Source organism: Phyllostomus discolor, chromosome 4 (assembly GCF_004126475.2).
Source record: "Phyllostomus discolor isolate MPI-MPIP mPhyDis1 chromosome 4, mPhyDis1.pri.v3, whole genome shotgun sequence".
Lineage (NCBI taxonomy): Eukaryota > Metazoa > Chordata > Mammalia > Chiroptera > Phyllostomidae > Phyllostomus > Phyllostomus discolor.
In genome coordinates this window covers 6,081,287-6,103,548 of record NC_040906.2, presented here as the reverse complement: position 1 = coordinate 6,103,548, position 22,262 = coordinate 6,081,287, and the positions used below count along the sequence as shown (strand labels likewise).

The 22,262-nt window shown below is 41.7% G+C and overlaps 1 protein-coding gene across 1 annotated transcript in view; it reads left to right on the top strand.

Annotated features, from left to right (window-relative positions):
* The window catches only part of LOC118500399 (nuclear body protein SP140-like), a 240,638-nt gene extending 219,441 nt beyond the window's left edge, over positions 1-21,197 (top strand). The window contains exons 8-18 of the mRNA XM_036025005.1: positions 451-501; positions 1,135-1,227; positions 3,307-3,360; positions 9,309-9,413; positions 11,436-11,575; positions 12,586-12,633; positions 18,376-18,491; positions 19,174-19,282; positions 19,583-19,660; positions 19,879-20,010; positions 20,755-21,197. Coding sequence (XP_035880898.1) covers positions 451-501; positions 1,135-1,227; positions 3,307-3,360; positions 9,309-9,413; positions 11,436-11,575; positions 12,586-12,633; positions 18,376-18,491; positions 19,174-19,282; positions 19,583-19,660; positions 19,879-20,010; positions 20,755-20,832 — 1,004 coding nt within the window. The 3' untranslated portion in view covers positions 20,833-21,197. The remainder of the gene's footprint in view (positions 1-450; positions 502-1,134; positions 1,228-3,306; positions 3,361-9,308; positions 9,414-11,435; positions 11,576-12,585; positions 12,634-18,375; positions 18,492-19,173; positions 19,283-19,582; positions 19,661-19,878; positions 20,011-20,754) is intronic.
* Positions 21,198-22,262: the final 1,065 nt, after the last annotated feature.

The following is a 22,262-nucleotide window of genomic DNA, read 5'->3' as shown; positions in this document are numbered from 1 at the left end:
CAAAACTTGGAAAGTCTTCATAGAATCATTGGTGCTGCTATTTAGGTACTGATGGAAACAGTGGCTCAGTCCAACTTCCTCTCAAACCCAAATAATACTTAAACTATTGGCTTACATTTTGATTTTTCACAGTGCTATTGTGAATATAGGTTCATTTTGTTTTCACAAATACCTTAACAGGGAGATGGGGTAACTAGGTTATTTCAGTATTACAGATGAGGAAACTGGAGGTAATGTTTGAAGGTCATTTACAAATTCACATATTGAAGTAAAGGGGAGAGTCTGGCAGAACCAGTTCTGGTGTGGGCACCAGAACTGGGTTCAGCTCAAGGAAAGAGGAAAATGCTCATTTCAAAATTGAGATTATCACTAACCCTTTCTGCTGTGTGAGTTATACATTATGTAAGACTGTTGCTAACAAATAACTGTTTTCTTCCTCTTACTTTATAGAGTCTATGAACTTAAAGCCATCTACATCTGGAAACAAACCTTCCAAAAGAGGTAAGAGCAAATAACAGCTTTCATGGTTACCAATGAGCAGTGTTTTCTGTAAAAAAATCCTTCTAATTCCTTGCTATATCTTTTATAGTAAAGTACAAATTTGTTTTAATTTAAGGTAGTTCATTTTAACTTTTATATTAAGTAGACTAGTGGCTATGACAAAAAAAACCCCAACAACTCAAAGATATCAATGTCCCAAACACAGTAGAATTTAAGGGGAGGGGTGGGTCTCTATTTCACAAAGTCATCCTGGGAGAATCAAGTGACCGTTCTGCCTCCTTCAATGCGAAATTTGTAAGACCACCTTGGGAGAGAAGCAGAGCTAGTAATGAACACAATTATAGACATAAACACAAATCCATAAAGCTACATGGAAAGGAAGAAAGGGAATGCAGTGCAGAATGCAGAGGGCCACGAGAATGCAGAGGGGTCCAGTGAGAGAGAAATATCTCCACCCCAGGCCCAGGGGACAGATGATAAAGTACTGACCTACAGGTCACGTGAATACAAAAGGCAGATCCTGGGGGATTGAGGGAGGGACAAGCTAGCCCTGGGTTTTCAGAGCTTCCCAACTTTTTCCTGAGTTCCTTGTCACACACTGAGACCTTCAAGGAACATTTGCTCCTTTTGCAGTGAGAAGTCCTGAACCATCTTCGGAGTTCAGTGCAGAGGAGAAGCCCCCAGAAGCCGGGAGCTCTGCAGTGAGAACTGGTGCTGACCAGGAGGGTAAGGGTCACCATGGCTGGGCTCCAGGACAGCAGGAGCCTGAGGTCAGGGCTCCTGTTCCTCTGAGCACACCTCACATGCGGGAGCCCAGTCCTGTCTTGCTCTCATGTGGCCACTGTGAAGACTGCAAAGAACAAAATAAACTAACAAACAAAATAGAAATAGACTCACAGATACAGATAAAAAATGACAGGTGTCAGATGGGAGGGGGTACAGGGGCTGGGTGAAAGAAGAGTTTAAGCAGAAGAAAAAAAGAAGAAAGAAAAGAAAAGAATAACCTCATACACAGACAAATAAAACAGTATGGTGATCACCAGATGGAAGTAGGGTGGGGAGATGTAGAAGAGAATAAAGGAGGATGAATGGGGATGGGAGGACACATGGCTTGGGGTGGTGAACGCACAACTCGATGTACACATGATGTATTACAGAATCATGCACCTGAAACTTATATAATGTTATTAACCAATGTCACCCCAACCAATTCAATAACAAATGAAAGTAAATAAAACAGCAAAAAAAGAAATCACTTAAGTTCAGGCTTAACAAGATGGCTCTGGCAGGACAGCAGTGCCTCCTTCCTTACTGCATGCTCAGAGACCTGTCATCCCCCAAGCACTGGATCACATAGTGATGTTCACACACTCTGCACCTGTTCTCTACAGAACAGAGACAGCTGGACAGTCAGTTATTGCTCAATTTTGTCACAAGCCTGTTCATATTTCAACAGACTCTTAGTTGTTTTTTAGTTATGGACACAAGGAAAAGTTTTTGGCTTTTAAAAGGTTATGACTATTAAGTTCTCTTTATAGCTTTTGACAAATGACCCCCAACATGACATTGGCCTATATAGTGAAGTTTGAGCATGGCTTTGCCAAAAAGGGCATCTATTTATGTTTACAACAACCTCAAAGTTTGGCCAGATAATGGTTGCTCCCCAATTTCACTGTTGGGTAGCCATCAGTTTGCTCTCTGTATCTATGAGGTTTTCAGGATCTTTACAGAATCACAGGGAGAGTTACCTTTATTCAAACCTCTCAAGCCACACATAAAATAATAATGTTTTACTATTTTAGAAATGCACTGTGATTTATATCCTGTTTGTTACAAAACACCCCACTGTGCCTGGGGCAAAATCTTATTCTCAAATATATTAATGTTTCTGCAACAAAATTGTGTGAATTCACACCAAGTATGATAAGTTATAGATTCTACATGGACTCATGGCAGCTAATTCCAGCTTCCCTGCCAAGCAACTTAGCTGTAAACCTGTGAAAAATTATTGGTTTTCAAGACTTCTTTGATTCTGCATATGGGATAAAGCATTGTGAGTCTTGCTTCATTTTGTAGCAATCTCATTCCTTCAGATGAGAAGAGACAGAAATGGTCATCACCACATCTTTATAATCCAAATCCTTCAACAATGAAGAGTCATAAGATTTACCACTCCTTCACTTATAGAATATTGACTGTGTTTTCCTTTTCTTCCAAATCCTGTGGACACTGGAAACAAATCCATTTTAAAAATAGGCAAAAGGAAGAAACCTAAGAGCAAACATAACTAGTAGCTTTTTTTGTTACAAAGCTTTATTCAAGTATTCCTGTTTTTTCCTTTAAATAAAAAATAGTAATTTGTTGGGATTTTAGATGATACACAATAAATATTATGCACTTAGTGGGCTGCTGACTGGTATAAAAGGTCAATGGCACAAGTGCAGCACAAGTGCATTTGTATGCAATAAAAGGATACCTGGGTGACACCAATATGCTCGATAGGCCTGCTCTTTGGGGACCTGGCTGAGGAGGCACCAACATCTCATAAAAACATTAACACCTGGACAGGATGGAATAGCTGTTACAATCCCTGCATAAACTGAAGTACAGAAGCATTTAAGGTATATTTCAAAGTCATGCTGAGAAATTAAACGAGACCCAGGGCCCATTCCAGACACTTATTTCTCAAGAAATCAGACATCTTTATACTCATATACTAAGGTCTTCTGTGGCATGAACCATCCTAAGACCTGGAACTTTTATTTGTTCATGTTTGTTTTCTCACCACCATCTGTTATTTTCTAGGTTTCATGGATGTTGGAAACAACTCTGCTTCACAAACACCCAAGAAAAAAAAAAGTAAGAGTGAATAAAACTTTCCTTACTTTTAATGAGAGAGATTAGTTTTAAACACTACAGTTTCATCGTTATTATTTATAATATAATATTAGACGAAATGATGTCTCCTCTAAGATGTCTATGTCCTAATCCCTGGAACCTGCAATCTGTTATCTCACATGGCAAGTGAAGCTTTACAGATGTGATTGAACTGATGCACCTTGAAATGGGGGAGATTTTCCTGGATTACCTGGGTGATGCTAATGTACTCAATAGCCCTTAAGAAGTGGAGAAGCTTCCTTGGCTGTGGAGAGAGGAAGAGGTGACTCTGAAGGATCAGTCAAGGAGGTGCAATATCACTGGCTCTGCAGATGGAGGGGGGACTAGGGAATGTGGGGGACCTCAAGAAGCAGGAAAAATCAAGAAAGCAGATTGTCCCCTACAGCCTCCAGAAAGCAATGGTCTGCTAAAAACTGGATTTTTATCCCAGTGAGTCATTGCCAGACTTCTTATTGACATTAATTGGAAGATGATACATGTCTGTTGTTTTAATCCATTGTTTGTAGTAGCTTGTTATGACAGAAATATAGAAATAATACAGACTTTGGCTCTTATAAGTGCCTTATGGCTATAAAACAATCCTAAAAATCTGTCCGTGTCTGTGCAGGAAGCAGAGGCTGGAAGAATTTAATTAGGAAGATTTTTAAAAGCCTAGATTCCCTTGAGCTGTTTGGTCTTAGAAATGTGGTTGCTGAGGACCTAGAGAGGACTCAGAAGGAGAGAAGAATATGGGAAAGAAAACCTGTGCTGTCCCAGAGAAATTGTAAATCATCCTGAACAGGGAGGTTACTGGTGTGACTGGTGAGGATCAGAAGGAAGTAAAAAACATGTGTTTGGGAACTAGAAAAAGAAGATCCTTATTATAAAATGACTGAAAGCATGGGGAAACCCTGTTCTGCAGACATGTGGAAAGCAGAACTTTGTAGAGATTTCTACGTGATGAGAATGCAGCAGTTTTCTTTTTGCTGCTTACAACAAAATATGAGAGGAAAGAGAAAAGCTGAAGGGGGAACTGTGTGTTTTTTTAAAAAAAAGAAATCAAGACTTGATGACTTGGATACTTCTTAGCTTACTCAGGTGCAAAAGATGCTAAAGCTGAAATTCACTGTCAGGTAAGTGTGCTCTGCAGAGTGACCAAGAATGTGGCTTAATGACTATTTGCTGGAAACTCAGAAGTAAGGAAAAGTCAGAATATTCAGTCACAGAAAAATTCTGTGATGAGATTATGTGTGTGTTTTAGAGATTCCCTCAGCCATCTCAGCAGAAGCCAAAAATTGGCATGTGATTATGGAGGGAGGATCCGTGCAGGAGCCTTTTGTCTAATGGAGCAAATCCCCAGGACATACCTGGGAGACCTATTCAATTCTTGAGAACTTTATACCAACAGAAACAGAGCTGTCCAAGTGCAATCCCCAGAATCTGTAATCTGTTTGGTTTTTTTACTTTATTTTTATTGTTGACACTATTACAGATGTTCCCAATTCCTGCCTTTATTCACCGCCAGCACCAGCGCCCATCCTCCCTCCCTCTGGCCATACAGCACACTGTGGTGCGTGTCTATGTGTTATGCAAATGTGTTTGTTAGGTAATCACTTCCCCTTCTTTCACCCAATCCCTTTGTCCTCCCTCCCCTCTGACAGCTATCAGATTTGTATCTGATATCCAGTTCGAGCTGTTTAATTTTTGCACATGACATTCAGTAATGTCTTTAGGGGGTGGCATATAGATATCCTGTTGTCCCTACACCATTTACTGAAGATTATCCTTTTACATTGAACCAATTGCTTTGACATTTGGCTTATGGCCAAAAGTCATTTGCCCATCCAAGTAGGATGTATTTCTCTACTTCTTTTTCTGTTCTATTTTCTATGTGTCTATCTTGAAGTGAATATTCTATTTTCTTGATTACTACAGCTTTATAATAAGTCCTAAAATCATGTACTAAGACCTATAATTTTCTTTCTCTTTTTCAAAATGGTTTTAGCTATATTAGGCCCTGTGTATTTGGAAGCTTCCTCTTTTTCCTTTAGTTTAGCCACTTTGAAGATCACATCATTGTCCAAGGTACCTGCTGAATGCAGCCACCTAGACATGCTCTAGGCCATCCTAAGGAGAAATGGGGAAGAGCAAAATACACTTTCCTTCAGAGATCTGCCCCTTTTGTGAGAAGCTTTTCTAGACTTCCCCACCTCCCACCTCTCACTCATCAAATCTGAAACAGGTGGTCCTGCCAGCTATTAGTGAAGTTATGGACTACGGTATTTTGTCTGGGCTATGACATCTCCAAGAAGGCACATGTTCTCTTAGTAAATTAGGAATTAAAAATGCACAGCTGGAATACAGTATGAAGAATTGACTCTTTTAGCTCTTAAAAGCCTGTTGAAAGTTCCTTTGGAATGTAATTGTGTGATCCATATTTATAAATGTTTTCTGTCCCTTTCAAAGTATGCACATTGGAACTATTTTGGTGATCTGGCTCCTCCCCATATACATTCTCTTCCTGAAGCACAACTTGGTTGTTTAAATCTCCTGGATGCACAGTAAATTAGGTTGTACGCATTCCATCCTGTCATATAGGGATGTATTACATGCCCCGAGTTGACTGTGTATTTGACAATTCCTCCTTGTTCTGTTTTTTTTTTACTTGAAATTCTTTGAGGCTATTCATGACTGTTATTACTTAGGTGGATTTCTTCTTTTATAATTACAGAGTGTTCCTCTATATCGTACTTAATGCTTTTTGCTTTCAAATCTTTACTCAGGGTGCTAATATTGTCACATTAACTTTTATGTTTTAAGCTTTTACTGCCTTTTTATTAAGTCCCCCTATGCAGTTTATGTTATGCCTCATAATGGCACTTTGCCTCTGGCAAACTTCTCTGATAAATCTGGTCTTTTAATATGATTTTATTATGATAATGATTCCTGATATGTGGACTTATGCATTCTATATTCTTGTTAACCATTTCTTTGGGGTGCTTTTATGTCTTTTTCCCTCATTCTGATTGATTGAGATAGAATTCCATATTCCACCATTTGTCTCTTCTGGTTTGGAAATTGGAGATAAAATTTCTGCAATCTCTCCAACTATGCCCTAATCTCAAAAGATGTCAAGGATCTCAGCATGAATATTTTCAAACTGCACTTTTAATCTCCATGATTGTTGATCAACATTTTCTTACTTCCCTTCAATTATAATTTTTGAAACTATTATCATTTTGTAGTCAATATTTCTGCAAAACAATTTTTCATCATTTTATGCACTTATCATTGTTTCTTTCCTTTGGTTTTACTTTGTGTCTAGTGGAATTAATACCTAGTTGTTGCAGTAGGCTGTGTATGTGGCAAACCTGCCAGTGTCATATGTGCAAACTTGCCCTCGATTTGAAAGAATTTTTAAATAGAAAGATCTCTTCAGTATGCCAATGTGGTTACTGGTTGACTTTCAGAATCTATTGCATGGATGATTATTTCTTTTTTGTAGTTTAAATGTCATTTTTTGCTTAACAGCTTCTTGTCTTGTCAAAATATTATTTTCCAACTATCAAGTTGTGAAAATTTTAGAACTACTGAAAACTTCAAATATTGTACCGTAAACATCAAAATACGTTCCCATCAATGCAAAATTAACACTCACTGTTCTTGCTTTATCACATTTCTGTCCATCTATCCATGTCCCTATCCATCCACTAACCACCCTCAGGTTTGAAACATTTCAATCAGTACATTTCTCTCCAATCCCTTCAGCATGCAGAGTATTAACTAGACTGCAATATTTGTTTCAGTGCTTTTCTTTGTCTCTGGACATGAATTTTATTATTTATAATAAGATGCACAAATACTAAGAGTTATGATTAAAGTATTCTGCTGTAAAATCCAATCTTTATGAAGATGCAGAACATGACCATCACCCTGGAACATAAGGAGCTCTCCCCTGGGGAGAGGAGGGACAATGGACTATCCTAAATTATCTCAGGGGTGAGGTGTTCTCTATTTTATATTGATCAGGTAACAACATTAACCTTCGCTTGCAACACAGTTTCTTAATCAAAAATTCCTTGAAAAGATACCCTGAGGAACCTGGAAATGCCACAGAAAATTACCTCCCAATAAGCTCACCCCATCCAGCAGAGTCTGGCAGTGTCCCCAGGAGGACACCACTCCACCAGCCACTCTGATTAATATCACCACCAAGGGGGGCTGAGTCCCAATCCATTCACTTGTTTCCTGCAGCTTTTAGAAAATCCCTTCTACTGCAAGTGCTTTAGGATCCTGTGATCACTCCTATGGTGCAAGTCACCATGTTTGTATGAGAGAGACAAGTGAACACAGTGCCCTCAAAGGGAAGTATTCACCGCTGTCGAGGTCTGTGAGGATGTGTATACACATCCATTGAGAGTTCGGAGGACAAGCCTGATCTCCAGTCTGGACCACTGGCATGCTAAAGGTCTTATGAGTTGTGCTTCTGTTCATTGTTTCTAGTTTTTAATGGGGCAGGAGGGGGCAAGGTCACTACCTAAGGACCATCTATCCAATCTGCCTCTTATGTCTATGACACCATCCAGGTCACATTTGTTCTTTTCACAACCCTCCACCAAATGACTAAGAATCTATGTGGGGCACATTGCCCAGAGACATTCTGCATGGGATTTCAGATGCTGGCACCAGCCCCTGTTTCCTTGGATCAGGTGCTGAGTGGCAGACTCAGCATCCCTGTGGTGAAAGGCCTGGACCAGGTGGTTTCATTCTCTAAGGAGGACTCAGGGAGCTCTGAATGACAGATATCATTAATGCCTCCCTACCTCCCTACCTTCCTAGATGTTTCTTCCTCAGGGGCCTGGCATCTTTGCTATTCCTTCACTGTTACGAAACCTGTGTGTACTATTCCACTGGCTCCAGCTTTATCTTTCTTTCCATAATCTCCTGCTCTCACTCAGATTTTTCATCCAGAAGAGTCACACATAAAAAAGGCAAAGGCATTTCCAAAAAAAATGAAAAAAAATTAAATCTGAATCATTTGGGCACTCCCAGGACTCCACCTTCCAGGCTGGTTGGTGGAAGAACGAGGCATCTTTCCCAGCAAGATCAGAGAGGAATCCATAATTCTTCAGAGTTGATCTTTGTAACACCATTAATTCCCCCATACCCTTTTATCCTGAACACAATGCAGGAAGAAGCTGATCCCTTTCTGCCTTCTTTGGGGACAGCTGCCTTCAGTGACCAAAGAGCCCTCACAGAGAAGTGTGTGGACCAGGGAAGATGAGGTCATAGACTTAGATGATCAGAGCATTGGGTGTAGCTTTCGATAAAGCGCACACTATTCTCACACTACAAATGGTCCAACCACCCATGCAATTTGCAGATTGTCTAGAGCCTCCTGAGTTCCCCTTTCAGAGTTGGAGAAAGCTGTTATGGGGGAGAAATGAGGCAAAGCAGTGAACACAAACAGGAAGCAGACACCATCTCCATTAGCTCACCCCATCACTGTCCTCTCTGCTCCTGAGTCAGAGCTCACACAGGAAGAGGCAGGTACAGTCTGGGACTTTGCCTCCAATGGCCTAAGTAGAGAGAAATAGCACAGTTGCAGAGCTCCCTTCTACCAGGACAGCAGTGTCACTGTCACATAAGACTCAGGGGGCTGACTGCATGGGGAGCTAAGACAGGTGTCCTGATGCCTGGTGTCTCTGCTAAAGCGTTCTGAGTGTGGGGGGATTGAGAGGTGAAATCAAGGCAAACGTTCTGTGGGTATGTATGAAAAATGCCATGGAAAGGAAGGCTCGGAAGCTCTGAAGATGTGTGGAATACAGTTTCCTTAGTACCCCTATGACTCATAGAAACAGTAACTACATGGTAGGAAGGTCTCTGTGTACAGTTATGAATTAAGACAGAATGAAAATCTTCTCTTTCAGCGGCAACACAGCAGCCGGGTGTGTCTGTGAATTTTCGTGCTGAAATACTTCCTGTGGCTTGTGGGGTGATGACTGGGCTGTTAATTAAGAGAAAATTGGAACGAGGTAGGTTTCCAGGTTTACTTATATTTGTAACACCTCTGTGAAGGAATTGCATGAAGTAATGGAATGACCCATGTGATTTCCTGTCATTCGACGAACTGAAGCCCCACTGTGGCTTGAAAGAAAAAAGAAGGATCCCTAAGATGATATTTTTACACTGTAAGCAGTGGTGCATATCAACTGCTCACCCCCATGTGCAAGTGCCCATGTGGATACCCAAGGAACCAAAGAGAAGTGCAGGAGTGTCAGTCTCAGGGTTCAAAATACTGCATTTTCTACTTTGAATCAGATATAACAGGGAAGAGGCCCTCAGCCTCCACGTTCACATCCTGTATCCCATCTGGGTAACCACCACCAGGACAGGGTGTTGGATGCAGTGAGGAGACCACAGAGTTTAGAGTCAGAAGACCTGATCCCAGCCTCAGCTCTGCTGAGAGTGACAGTGTGAACACTGGGACCTTCCTAAGCTTGAAACTTACCATCCAAGAAACTGATAATAATTACAAACTTGCTTCCTGCTCTGACTTTGAGAGTTCTTTTATATATGAATATAAAGTGGTTTGTGATTTTAACATTATAAAGCTTAAAGCTTTTTGTCTATATGATGAACTTCATATCAGATTACTAAGATTTTATTTATTTATTTTTAGAGAGAAGGGAAGGGAAAGAGAAAGAGAGAGAGAGAAACATCAATGTGTGGTTGCCTCTCATGTGTCCCCTACTGGGAACCTGGCCTGGAACCCAGGCATGTGCCCTGACTGGGAATAGAACCAACAACCCTTTGGTTCGCAGGCCCGTGCTCAAACCACTGAGCTACACCAGACAGGACTCAGATTATTTTTAATATGGCTATGAGAACACTAATATGAATAAATGTTTTATCATAATTATTTTTAAACAACTTCCCTGAGATATAACTCACATATGTATAATTCATCATTTAGAATGTAGAATACATTGTTTTTTTATTTTTGTTCATTCATACCATTATAAAACCATCATCACAATCTAATTTTAGAAGATTTAGTCCCCACCAAAGGAAACCTGATGCCTCTCAGCTGTCAGTGCCCATCCCCACCCCAGCCCATCGCCTACCCTAAGCAGTGATTAATCTATGTTCTGATGTGTAGATCAGCCTATGTAAGCATTTTATCTCAATTGACTCACATAATATCTGCCTTCCTGTCACTGGTTCCTTCACTTAGCATGAAGTTTTCAAGGTTCACACATACAGTGCCATGTCTTATAAGTCATTCTTTTTATTGTCATCTGTGAGCCATAATATGGATTTGAAATATTGCATTTAGTCTCTAGTGAGGGTTTTCTCATTCTTTGGCTATCATGAATAATACTATTTTGTGTAAAGTTATTTTGTGAATATATGTTTAAGATGCTTTTTAGTATATACCTGGTAATTCTATATTTTTCTTATTGAGAAAAAGACAAACTATTTTTCAAAGTATTGCATCAGTTTAATTCTCATCAGCAATATCTGAGGGTTTCAATGTCTCTGCATTCTCACCAACACTTGTTATTGTCTGTCGTTTTTGTAGTGGCCACCCTAGTGCTTAGACTGTAGAATTTGATTGTGGTTTAATTTCCTTTTATCTAATGATAAGGTTGTTAAGTATATGATGATCTTTTACATATCAGTTAAATTTTCTACTGATTAATATTTCACAATTATTTTAGTATCAGCTACCTATGATTTCAAGGATGGGAAAATATCTGCTCAACAATGACAGTAGACTCAGAGAAAATTGTTGTAACGTGGGACATGGATGTTGCCTTAGTGCCATTGTGAGCTGCAGGGCCCCCACTTGAGATTTTAATTCAAAGCAGCAAATCTCCTTGGAGGGAACTTATAAGCTAGGATTCTAGGTTCTGAAGTATGGAAGGGGAGGCCAGATGCTCCTGCTATTGATTGAACCCAGATGAGTGACATCAGATCCAAAGTGGTGGGAGGCCAACCTCTGAGCACTGAGGACAAAGAGGTGTCAGCATCAATGTACCCTGGTCTTATAGGAGCCACAAGGAAGTGCATAAGAACTGAAGATGGAAACTGGTTCACCCCCAAGGAATTTGAAGTCAAAGGAGGCTACCAATCATCTAACTGGAAGACCAACCTGACCTGTGGTGGAAAAACCCTAAAACAGCTGATGGAGGTATTTCAGTAACAGGGGCAGAAGTTGTTACTTCCTTTGTTGTCATCAAAGATGAGGTCAGTATTCAATACCCAGTATGTGCTGAGTTGTGGCTGGAGCCTTGAGGGCAAGACTTTATCCTTTTCACAAGAAGAGGTGCCCCACACTCACACCTCAGTACAAGGAATATACTCCAGAGAAAGAGCGGTATAAAACCAGAACCACAGTTACCATGATTCCGTGAGTTGAGGTAGATGGATTGTGTGTGATACAGCATAATCCATCAATTGGGGTTGTTTGCAGAGAGATTTAATGTCAGGCTAAAGAGTTTGAACTTGTAACATGGACAGTGCAGAACCACAGGGTCTCCTCAGGTGTGAAATGACATATTTAAAACAGTATTTCAAACAACATGGGTATTTGAACTGGCTTCACTGTCTTTCAGCCCAAGAAACGTATAGTCAACCTTCAAGGCTCAGCTCCCACGTCACTCCTGTCTGAATGTTCCCTGATGGACATGCCCTAGTCACCCCTTCCCTTGGCCCCCTGAACTCTCAAGTGAGGCCCTTCTCACACTGTCTTACTCTTATCCTTCCACCCATTCCCTTTGTATCTCTAGACCCCCATAGGGTTTGTCCCTTATGTGCCCAACATGTCCAGAGGGTGTGACACCCTGTAGGTGTGGGACACGTGCATTCAGTTAAATAGCCCTGGTGTGAGCAGGCAGGTGTGAGTGGCACTGGTGGGAATGGAGAGGGGGTGAGAGGTGCCTAAGAGATTGTGAAGGAAAACCTCTGAAAAGTTATTTTAAAATGCACAAAAGAAAGGGAAGAATTTCTAAAGATGTATTTCCGGGTTCTGTGGATGGATCTAGAACAGGTGGGGGGAGGGAGATGGTTCCTCACTTAGACACCTGGACTTTGAGATGACAGTTGGACATTTGTGCAGAAATATTCACAAGGAGGTGGGAATGCCAGACTCACAAAACTTAAACACAGGCTAAGCATCAACTTGGATCTTTTTTCTTTCAGCTTGGATTTATCCCTCAAACTCCAGTTACACGTGAAAACAGACAATTGGTGATTATTACTTTATACTAGTTCTTATTCATAACTGCTTTTATATGTACTGCATCATTTGTATGGTTTCTCAGTTGCATAATAACTTTGTTTCTTTTTCTCCTCTCCTGTGCCTTTATTTATATACCTGTGCATGTATGTATGTATGTATTTTGTGTGCCTTCAGAGTTGCTCCATTGAACATTAGGTTGTATGCAAGGTTATCTTGAATTGTAAACCATTTCGGATGGGGATGATAAGGAGCCATCAAAATAGATTCCATAGCTGAGTGTTAGCTATAGATGCAGATGCTATACAGTTGTTAAAGTTGTAAAAGCAAACATGATTATGGAATACATGAAAACCTTTCTTAATAAGATCATAGGGTCATCTTCAAGTCCCTCCCTGATTTTTCTGATAAAGGTTACTATTTTTTAACTTTAGTGAAATTTAATGAAGAAAAAGTTTGCTCCCCATCATCCAGATGAACCTGTCTAGTGGATCATCTATCTTGGGACACATATGAAACCATATACTACTTCATGAGATAGGAAACTAAAAGGATATTTCTTCTCTGATTACATACATACTGTTTTATCCTTCAGTGAAACATACACACAGACAAACAAAACCCCTTCTGAAGCAGAAAATACTGGCAAGTTTTTCATGAGGATGGTTCTGTTGGAGAGGGATCCTTGTGAGATAGATGTAGCTTAAGTGAGGGACAGACCTGGAAAATTGTTTACTTTGATGCCCTCCTTTAGCTCCACCTCAGGGTCTGTGCAGGCCTCCTATCTATCTGTGAAAGTGGTTTCTCCTTCTGTGGACAATAGCTATGGAGGCAACAAACACATATGTAATATGAATGCAGATCCAGGACAAAGTGGTAGTTTTTACAACATTGGGTATGAATGAGAACTTGAGAAGTGGGGGAAAGATGCGAGGTGCCATTCTCACACACTACAGGTAGAAATGGCCACCCAGGTCATTAATAGAATTCTACACTAGCTTACACAGAGCTGGCCACTGGGACTTCATCTAGCACTGGGAATGTGAGACCTAGGCCTTTACACTACCTGATGTTCTGGGTCTTTTAAACACTCAGACATTGGAACATTTCACCCACTGGGTTTAGTAAAGAGAAATTACTGTGGACCTAGTCAGTGACTACTGTAAAGTTTCCATCATTCTCCATGTGCCTAGAGTTACTTTATCTGGATTACCTGAAGGAGCTAGCAACTTCCTACCCATAGGTTCTATCATTATATGTGGGTGCAACACTTTGTACCAACCGGGTTCAATTTTCCATATATTTTGTGTCTTTTCATCAAGAACCAAAGTGACTCAGATTGGCAGATCTCAGGATGCATTACTACCTTGGTGGATCCTTTGTATCTCCTAGAACTTCTCTTGTTGAAGGAACCATTGGTTCCTGGAAACTTTAGTGTCAATTTTGGCACCACACAACAGCTTCCTGTCACCAGATGAGGTCCACTCATACTTTCTGGTGACAGCTTCTGAGTGTTGTCATGTAATCTGAAATAATCAGCCAGAACAACCATGTATTATATGCTAATATTTGCTAAAAAGACAACAAATGTTCTCTTTTCCTAAGTGAAACCATACTCATTTATTTACTCATTCAACATACAGCTACTGAGTGCATAGAAATACCCAATGACCATAAATAATATTGAAATCATATCCCTGAGCTCAAGGATTGTTTCAAATTCAATTATCCACCATGTAAAAATAACTATTGGAGAGCAGGGACTCTAGAGTACTCAAGAGACAGGCTGTGACATGACCATTTTTCAGGTCACTTATCAGAGGACCACACTAGTCTGTGACCTCTCTGCCCTGGGTGGAGATAAAAGCTGAGGCTGCCTGAAGGGCAGGAGGCCAAGTCATTCCACTGAAGGTACAAAAGCACTGCAAGTGTAGTGTGCAGAGCTCAGTTTCCTGTGAAAGGCCAGCCAGGTGCCATCTGGGGATTTGGGTGAATGGAGAAGGGTGTGACCTTCTGGAAGAAGAATTGGAATACAGAGGACCTAGGATTCATTTTATCATTAGTCTGGTGTCCTAGAAGAATTGTAGGAGCTCTTGGACTTCTCTGGGACATGTGCATGGTTCCCAGGACCCTCAATAAGAGATGGTGATCCAGAGGGTCCTGCCATAGTGCCAGTAACCAACAGGCTGTCAGGAGGAGAAGACAAGTGTTCCAGGAAGAGTACTCTCACTCCTGTTAATAACAAAGTTTCCCAGGATAGATATTACAGGCCAATTCAACACTGACTTATAAGATTCCCATGCATTAATAACCACACTGGCTCAGGCTAAAGCTCAGTTTAGGCTGTACTGGAATCACCTGAAGACCTTTGGAAAATAACATTGCTTTAATCCCACTCTACACAAAAGTTTGATTTAACCATTCTATCACTTGGACACTAGAATTGTTAAACAGTCTCCAGATGATTTTCATACACAAGTTACTCATTCTACAATTTAAGGAGAATGCCAATGCCTAAGCCCTACTCAAATCAATTGATCAGAATCTCTGCCACTGGGACCAGGAAATTATTATTTCATATACTCTCCCCAGACAATTCAAATGTATGGCTGGGCTAACCAACAACAGCCAAAGAAATAAGAGCTAGTCTTCACTAAAATGTATGAATGCAAGATTTTTAGGCACTGTTTACATTTATTATTTCTTTGTTCTGAGAAGAGGGCCACCACTTTCAGGAGAGGATGACGGTAATCTGACAGTCCCTACAGTGAGGAGAAGGAAATTATCCCATGGCTTCCATGGTGGAGTAGTCTCAGCCCCCACTGCGCATGTGATTCAGGATTCTCCCAGAACACTGAATGGCAGCTGTTGGCAAGATGTCATTCGTTCGGCACTTGCACTTTCTCATATACGGATATAAAACAAATGACCAGACTCTTGATTCTGGGAAATCTTTTCACCCAAAATCCCATAAAAAGGTTCAAAATGATTCTTACTGACTTTTCATCCTTTATTATTTTCTACATTCAGAAAAATAACATAGCTATGGTCCAAACTACTCTGCCCAATGATTTCAAGGAGGACATTTGTGATCTTTGTGTGTTTTTATTAGAGATATAATACAGACTTTGAGAAACAGACCCCTCTTTTATATATTAAGTTAGAATCATTCTTTAGGGTCTCAGCTTCCCTGTTTGCAGGGGACCTTACAGGGACAATGGATTTAACAACAACAACAACAACTGAAGTTTATATTTTACTGTGAGAACAAATGGGGATAGATTGGATTTGGGACACGAGCAAGAATATGGACTCAGAATGGATTCTCAATTTGTGGTTGAAGGTGCATGTTTTATGAGATGGAAGCACCAGGAAAGAACATATAGTGGGTTGGGGAAAGAGAATACATTATGTTTTGACTGGATAAGTTTGGGGTATGATTTAGGGCCCAGGAGGAGATGCTGGTGAGCACAGGGATGTACACAAAGGCAGGAGGCAGGGTGGACATAGGGACACTAGGGACATAGTGATGTAACTGTGGCTTTGAGAGTGATTTAACCATCTGGGGCCAAGCAAATGGCCAAAAATGGTAACCTGGAGTATCCTTTCTAAATGTTGGAGGAGAAAGACTGAAGGTAACATCAAACATCAGTGAGTCAAGGGTGTAACCCCAGGAGAAAGACAGCACAGACCATAAGTGTTTGGAGAAAGCAGAAGGGGTCTCAATAGAGAAAGGTGGATGCTGTCATTCCTGCCTCCTGCTCTTCAACAGCCCACTTCCCTCCTACCCAGCACTCATCAATGGGAGGGCCAGTCCCCAACCTCATTTGTGTGACCTCACATGGTCACAGGAGGGGAAGAATTTCTTCAACAGACCATGGGATAGACAGGATGTTTCTACCTGGGAGAGAACAAATTTCAAGCAGTTCTCAGACTTCTTCATTCTCTCAGAAGGCAGAACCAGGAAAGCAACCACGAGCTCATACAGTTCCTAAAAGTTCATCTTCATCTATAAATGCTGCTTTTCATTTTTTTGAAGTGGGTTTCTGCTTTAATCACCCCCTTCTTCACCCTACTTGTGAGGGTAATATATCCACTAGAAATTTGGGAGGAGATGGCAAATAATAACATCTTTCACAGCACAGTTGGGTGGACAGGTGTTATTAGTCACACCTACTCCCACACTGAGAAAGGAGGTCAATGTCAGACATGCAGGCCTTACTGAGATCACCCCCAGGAACCAAGTGGCCAATGAGGGGCTGCAGAGTGTGGGGTGGCCCCCTGGTTTCCATGGAAGGTTGTGGCTGGCTTGTGTCAAAGTTTCCCTGGCTCACAGGGAACTGAAACCTGATATTCCAGGATGGGCAGGATCAGTGCTGGTCCCTTGACAAGGAGCATTATTTAGCTGTAGGACCTTATCCAGGGAAATAGAGTGGGGAGAGGAATGTGCAGATAGGCTGTCTGAGGCCATCTCAGTCTTACCAGATGTCACAGCAGCACCTAAGACAGAACTTCAATATTAGTCCTTACACTATGTTTTCTTCATTAACAAAAAGCTCAGTCACAGGCCAGTTCATTGTCACAGATACACATGCTTGTATAGAATACAGTGTATCTTCATATCTGCTATGCAAATTTATTAGGTTTTAATGAATAATGGACAAATTCTGGATGAAAATATTATCAAATTTTATGTTCTCTAAGTGAAATTAAATCTGGTTGAAAGACACATATTGAGACTGGTAAGAAATCCAGTTTCAGTTGATTGTGCATGGGTTGGGAGAGAGCTCCTCACTCTGTTTACAGCACCAAGCACTTGCCCCACTCCCTGGACACTCAGACACTCAGCCTGGAGGCTCCATATCATACATGCCACGCTGAGTCACGGGGCATCTTCCTCAGGCTTCCAAAATCAAAGAGCTCCATCTACTCTGGCAAGACATGGTCATTTGTGTCCATGACCTTTCCAACGCAAAGGCAATGTCACAGGGTCAGAGGCCCTCCAGGCCCAGAATCCATAATACAGAACCCCCTATCAGGCCCTTCAACTCAGGGGGAGCCTACAGCCAAGAAAACGGGACATTTATTCCACCTTATTGATATCCCAACATACCACTTTTCCATGAATCAGTTCAGGCATTGTGTGTAGGCATAAGGATTTATCACTTCGTTTCAGAAACTTGATCTTTCTGTAAGGTAATAACATGATTCAGATTCCCATGAAATCATCCTCTTGTTTTGTTGCTTGTCTTTCTGTGTTAGGATCTGTTTTTTGTTTTGTATTGTTTTGTTTTAATTAGTTTATTGCTGTTCAACTACAGTTGTCTGCATTTTCCCCCTACCCAGCCTAACCTCCTTCTGTCCTTTGCTTCCACCCTCCCCCTTGGTTTTGTTCATCTGTCCTTTATAGCAGTGCTTGAAAACCCTTCCCTCCAGTGTCCCCTCTGGCTATTGTTAGATTGTTCTTAATTTCAATGTCTCTGGTTATATTTTATTTGCTGTTTTCTTTTGTTTTGGATCTCTGGTTTCATTGGAAAAAAACTTCTCCAGTCTGGTCACACAGGCCCCTCCTTCTGAACTTCACAGCAGACCAAGACTTCCTCTTCTGACACCTCCACTCCATGCTGCCCCTTCACAGCTCACAGAAACACATAAGAGTCCCTGCAGGCTCACACAAAGACCATGAGTCCTACATTCCCACAGTGCTTGTCATCAGGGGCCCATGGGAATGTGGACCTTATTTCACCTTCTAGGAGGAAAACTCAGACAAATGCACGATCTGCCAGGATGGAGGAAGGCTCTTCCCCTGTGAAAATTGTCAGAGCTTCTTTCATGGGGACTGTCACCTCCCACCTGTGGACACAAAGAGGTTTGTGAGATGCAGCCCCCTGTCTCCTTTTAGAGACCAATCCTCCTGCCATGCACACTCCCCCTGTGAGGTTCCTCCTTGTTTCCTGATGGAGACAGAGTGGGGCTGGAGGTACAGGGTCCAGCAGTATGATCCTGGGAGCTGTTGAAAGAATCTGGCAACAAGAGAGTCATGTTCTCTTCTCTCCTTGGGGAGCAGGGACTAGGGACTTGGTCCTTTGCCAACACACTGCTACTGTCCTTTCCAGAACTTTCCCAGCACAGACACCTTTTGATGGGAGTGGTGATGCCAATTGTTTGTATTCTGGGCTTACTCAGGAAAGGAGGAAAACATGCCTGGTTTCCTCATTTCACTACATTCCAACTGGATGATGAAAGCCTAAGGTCCCCATGGGTTAAGGTCCTGTATCTGGTGCTCAGGTTGATGGTCAGGGCTTCCTGTGCTCCCAGCAGCTCAGACAAGAAGAGGAGATCCCACTATCCACCCTGACTCAGGCTTCCACCACTCACCCCCGGTGGTTACCCTCTATGGGAATCACATGAGAGTTTTTGGGACCCCTGAAGAGATCCATTTCACCCCCAGTCTGTGCCTACTGGCCATTCCTTAAAGAGAACTGTGGCAGCTGTAGTGATGGTGGTGCTTTCTGGGCTTTGCCCTTTCTCACTTATATCTGACATCTCAGGAACGGTTGGAATTGTACCTTCTGCATAGTAGAAACTTCTTCAGGAAGTCTGCAGGATTACCAGGAATCTGAGGTCCTGGTGAAGGAGATGGATCCTGGGAGGAAGTTGGTGAGTTGAATGTGACCCCAAGCCTTTTCTGCTGTGCTCACATGTAAGAAGTCAATCAGTCACAGGATGAGGGGGAGGGTGTCAGACGATGCCTCCTCTTCTGAATGTGTCTCAGCCACACTGAAATCTCACCACAAACTATATGCAGGAAAAAAAAACAGTCATTACTTGTTAGTGTCCAAGAGCAATACCAGTGTGGGGAAACTTCCAGAAGACTGATTGGGCTTGCATCTCTCAGGGCATGCCTCTGGGCGCATTCTCTGCAAGCTGTTTTTCATTCACTGCCTCCTTCTTTTGCAGAAATGTGAGTTCCTGCTCTTAAAGGTCTATCAGCATTTAGAGAGGAACATTTTCCCAAATATTCCACGTGGAAGTTATGTGAGTAACAATAAGAAAATATCAATGCAGACCACCATGATATTACCTGACCTTGACAGGGGCACTTGTGGGATTTATGATCGGAAGCCCCTGGGAGGAAGAGCATGACATAGTTTATCGTCACCTTGGATTTCTGCTGGATTTGATGGGAATCCACAGAAGACATTGGACTCTGTCAAAACTCTCCATTTGATTGCTATTGGTACATTTTTCACCAGGTTACAAAGGCTTCTCAATACATAGGGAAACTTAGGGCGTTGGACACGATCAAGACGAAACTCATCATGGATAAGTACTCCAAAGTGCAAGATTTTATGGAGGCCATGAACAAATTTTTTCAGGACCCCAGGGTAAGTGGCTCTCATGCACTCATTGCATTTTCTTTCCATGAGTTTCTCTGCTCTCATTTCCTGGTGCTGGGGATTTTTTAGAGTTTCCCTCAGATTTTATGATCAGCCAGTATGAGCAAGAGTTCAGGAAGTGAGTGGGCTTTTACATTAAGGATTTCAGCTCACCAAGGAGAGGAACTATGAGTGAGAAGATGTGCCTGCTTCCAGAACCCCTTGAGAGCTTCAGTAAAGGCAACAGGTGCCCATTGAGAACAATCACATCCTTCTCCCTCCACAACTACAAAGGGGACTGCACCCTAAAGTCACATTATTCCTCTTACCTCTCCCCATTTATACTTAATGAGCCCTCTCAGATGTCCCAAAATGCAGAGTCTTTTGCAAGTGACTCCCTATGTAGTTAATAGGGGTGACCAAAGGGGAATAGAAGTGTCAGTGTGAAAGGAAGACCACTGGTTATACTTAGAAATCTGTGATATTTGATCACTTCTAAGATCTTAGGTTACTATTCTAACTCTCACTGAAAGAGACAACCCAAACCTAAGGAGTGAGAGTCGTCAAGTGTAGTAATGATTTCCCATTTTTGTCTAGTCATCAAGAAGTAATCATGCTGTTAGAAAACAAGTTGCTGTTAGCTGTGTGTGTTTTTAAACTTAACCTGGTTAAGGGTCCTGATATTCTCAGTTGCAAGGTGTCTAAATGACAGTGATAATCAGTATCATTATTTTTGTCTGTTTTTTCCTGTAGCGTGAGAAATTACATTTAAACCAGGAGGAATTTATGAAGAAATTCAAAGAGGTCTTCGCTATTAAGGAAACAAATTAGAACAGTGCACTCATGCAGTGCATGCTGTTGGCACCCTGAAACATCACGCTGCTTTCTGGCACATTTCTTATCCTCCTGCTGCTATGAGGTTGACTGCTGATGCCACTTCTCCCCAATGTATTGCTTTGGGCTAAATGGAGCCAGATTCACCTGAATGTTATATCTCTGTGGCCTAGGGGATGGTTCCCACCCCAAGGTTGAACCAACCATGTTCAGTGACTCCATGTCCCCAAGGGACTGAGGCTACAACTATTGTCTAGCTATGACCATAAACTTGCTTAGCTTTCTCCTCCATGGTATCCTGCCTCCCTTACACTCCTCCTCCTGAGAGAATCCTCACAATAAATCACGTATTCAAGACACTTTATCTGAGGCTTTGCTTTTGGGAGCCCACCTTAACATAATGGTTTTAGCAAGCCAGCCCTTAGGCATGGAGTACTGAGTTGGAAGGCTGGCTAGACAGACCGTTCCAGGCAGAATATAGATAGTACCTGGGGTGCTCAAGCAGTGTGGTTCCAAAAGCATTCACCTTCGGTGACTGAATGTCATATAGGGGAAGATGTATACTACCTGATGCAATTGTCTAGCATTCACAAAAGGAGAAGTAGTAACCATAAGAACTGTATAATTTGGTGGCTATTTCTAAACACCATTAATGTCTTAAATATTGAGTATATGACAGGCCTAAATGTATTGATTATCACCTAAAGCTAGAAAGCAGGCAGTGAGAAAGTCCTAGCACAGCCCCTAATTTTAAGGATGATACAACTTCAGAGAAGACTGAATTCTAAGCTCAGTGTGACCTCTTGAGTCAAAGTCAAGGCATGATAAAGAAAACATGAAGCACTGAAACTCAGAATGGGGTTTTCTTGGTAGATGCACGTGAACTCTGAACTCAAGACCCCTCAGATTCCACAGACTTGAAAAGTCATCCCTTGTCCTTATTTGTAAAGACCCTATCATATTCCCATTTAAGACTATGCACAGTTCTCTCAGCATAACAAAACTAGGAATATAAGAGATAAGACTGCTAGCTGAATAATTCAGCAGAACTTCAGGACTAGGAAATTTGTGTGGGACTCGATCCTGGAAAAGCAATGTTACAAGGTACCACTGATGGGCAGTGGCGGCTACTTATACAGGTACACTCTCCTGTGCCACACAGATTAATTAGCCTGATAAGTTCCAAAGGAAATGATTCTTGGGGACTCTTAGTGGCTGCTATAAACCACAGTGAACACTAGATAGAGTGAAAGAAGGAATACTAGACTTGCCAGGGCCAGCAAAATGGAATTGGGGCACTCAAAACCCTTAGGAAGATGGCACAGCTCTTCTCTCTGCAACTGGAAACCCCATCCTTCAGGTGACTGTGTCCTCAGGAGGCCTCAGAAACACCACCTTAGTGAGCATAAGAAATGCACTGTTAAGAG